The following is a 2,094-nucleotide window of genomic DNA, read 5'->3' on the forward strand; positions in this document are numbered from 1 at the left end:
GAGGCTGATTTATTTTTCTAAAAGTATCTTGTCTTCCATCTAAGTACAGGAAAAGATAGATGGTGTTTAATGCCATTATTCTGTCATCTATGTCATCTCACTATGTATCTCGTAATTATATGCTAGAGGCTGACCCATCTCCTCGAACTGTCTTCGCAGATCCTTTTGCAACCGTTCACTCACTTTCCTCCAAGTCAAAGGGAATATGACTAGAGGGAAGTTAGTTGAGGCTTTCAATTACTGGATGAGGATACCTGAGGATAAACTAATGGCCATATCTGAGGTTATCTACTTGCTGCATAATGCTAGCCTTTTGTAAGTGTTACTGATTTACTTATATGTTATCATGCCACCAGACCAGTGCATCATTTATAGAATTAACATAAATTTCGTTAAACGTATAACATTTGGACCTTGACTGTACTATGGAGTATTCTGGGGATATCAAGTTTAATTAACTAATGGATTCTAGGGGTGATTATGCTTTGTTTTACAGAATAGATGACATAGAGGACAACAGTGTTTTACGACGAGGTATCCCTGTGGCACATCGTGTATATGGAATTGCAGCAACCATAAATTCTGCTAATTATGTTTATGTCCTGAGTCTCGAGAAAGTTCTAGCTCTGAATCATCCAAAGGTATGTTCAGCGACAGAGCAATACAGTTGAGCGACTTTTAGGTTGGTTTCATGTTGCAGAAGACCACTTGCATGCTGTTTATCTTCGGTATCCCTCTTGAGATTTACGAGGAGAGAAGACGCTGTTGTTTTCTGCTGTAAAACTGTCATTTGTAATGCTAAAAATAGTTAGAGAATTTCTATACTAATTGTTAGGTCATATTACAGATTAAAGAAAGATATGTACGAAATTAGATTTACGTGCTTTACTGCAATGTTTTCACATAAACTGTGACAATACTTTATTATGTACATACCGTGAACGTAATTTAGTATAACCACCCTGATTTCATTTTTTTACCGGTATCAGTGTCCAAAATGTTATGACTTTACATATTTTTTTTGTATCACAAGGCTACTACAATACTTTGTGAGCAGCTTCTGGAGCTCCACCGAGGGCAGGGAATGGAGATGTACTGGAGGGATTCACTTACTTGTCCGTCGGAGGAAGAATACTCACAGATGGCCATGAGGAGTATATATATTAATAGGCCTTACCATTGGAAAATGTTTTAATGTTTGAATCTGTATTATATAGCAGCCAGTGCCCGATGGCTTCTGCCTAAGAAGTTATTAGTTAATAAATTTTTTTTTTTCTTTTAACTGGAATCAAGGATTTTAGTAAAAGCTAATTTGTCTATTATTTATTTTAATCCGTAACTCGCATATTAAAACAAGAAAACCCTTCTTTTTCAGAAACAGGTGGATTATTTGGCTTGGCTATTCGCTTAATGCAACTTTTCAGTCAAACTCAAGAGGACTTTTCAAGAATCACAGGAATTTTGGGGCTGTACTTCCAGATCCGTAATGACTATTCAATCCTTTACTTGAAGGAGGTAAGAATATCAAAGCAATTTTTTCTTTTATACTGCCAAGACGCATTTAATATACTGTTTAAACAACTTGTGTAAAAACCTCATTTTGTATGTGTATGTCTGTCATTAATATCACATAGCAGTAAAATTACATATACTTGCTATTAGTAAGACTGACATTTGACGAGTGCAATGCCGATCGCAGCATGTATTACAGTTTTGAAGCAAGTTTCACTACTCCTTTTGGGTTTTAACTTTTAATTTAAAAAAATTAAGTTGTTACACATAGATATTGCTCTTTCCCCCTTTTGTGGTTTTATTCTTCTTGCAGTACTGTGACAGTAAGAGCTACTGTGAGGATTTCACAGAAGGCAAATTCAGTTTTCCGGTCATCCATGCCATTAAAAGTCAACCTGACGACCAGCAAGTTATTAGTATCCTTTTTTTAACAAAAATGTCATAGCAGGTAGTAATATGTTTGACTAATCTAAATTTTTAAAATTGTTGTTTCAGTAGTTATTCAGATTGTTTCCTATGCGGTCTTTCTTGAGGTTCCTGGCTTTAGTTTTTTTTGGGTAATATTTTGATGGAGGACAGATG

General features: G+C 35.4%; 1 protein-coding gene across 1 annotated transcript in view; it reads left to right on the forward strand.

Annotated features, from left to right (window-relative positions):
- The first annotated feature begins 168 nt into the window (after positions 1 to 168).
- LOC119587373 (geranylgeranyl pyrophosphate synthase-like) overlaps positions 169 to 2,094 on the forward strand; it is a 4,447-nt gene continuing 2,521 nt past the window's right edge. Inside the window, exons 1-5 of the mRNA XM_037936116.1 lie at positions 169 to 315; positions 497 to 641; positions 1,034 to 1,154; positions 1,376 to 1,515; positions 1,826 to 1,928. Of these exons, the coding sequence (XP_037792044.1) occupies positions 206 to 315; positions 497 to 641; positions 1,034 to 1,154; positions 1,376 to 1,515; positions 1,826 to 1,928 (619 nt within the window). The 5' untranslated portion in view covers positions 169 to 205. The remainder of the gene's footprint in view (positions 316 to 496; positions 642 to 1,033; positions 1,155 to 1,375; positions 1,516 to 1,825; positions 1,929 to 2,094) is intronic.

The sequence above is a fragment of the Penaeus monodon genome, chromosome 22, assembly GCF_015228065.2.
Source record: "Penaeus monodon isolate SGIC_2016 chromosome 22, NSTDA_Pmon_1, whole genome shotgun sequence".
Classification (NCBI taxonomy): Eukaryota; Metazoa; Arthropoda; class Malacostraca; order Decapoda; family Penaeidae; genus Penaeus; species Penaeus monodon.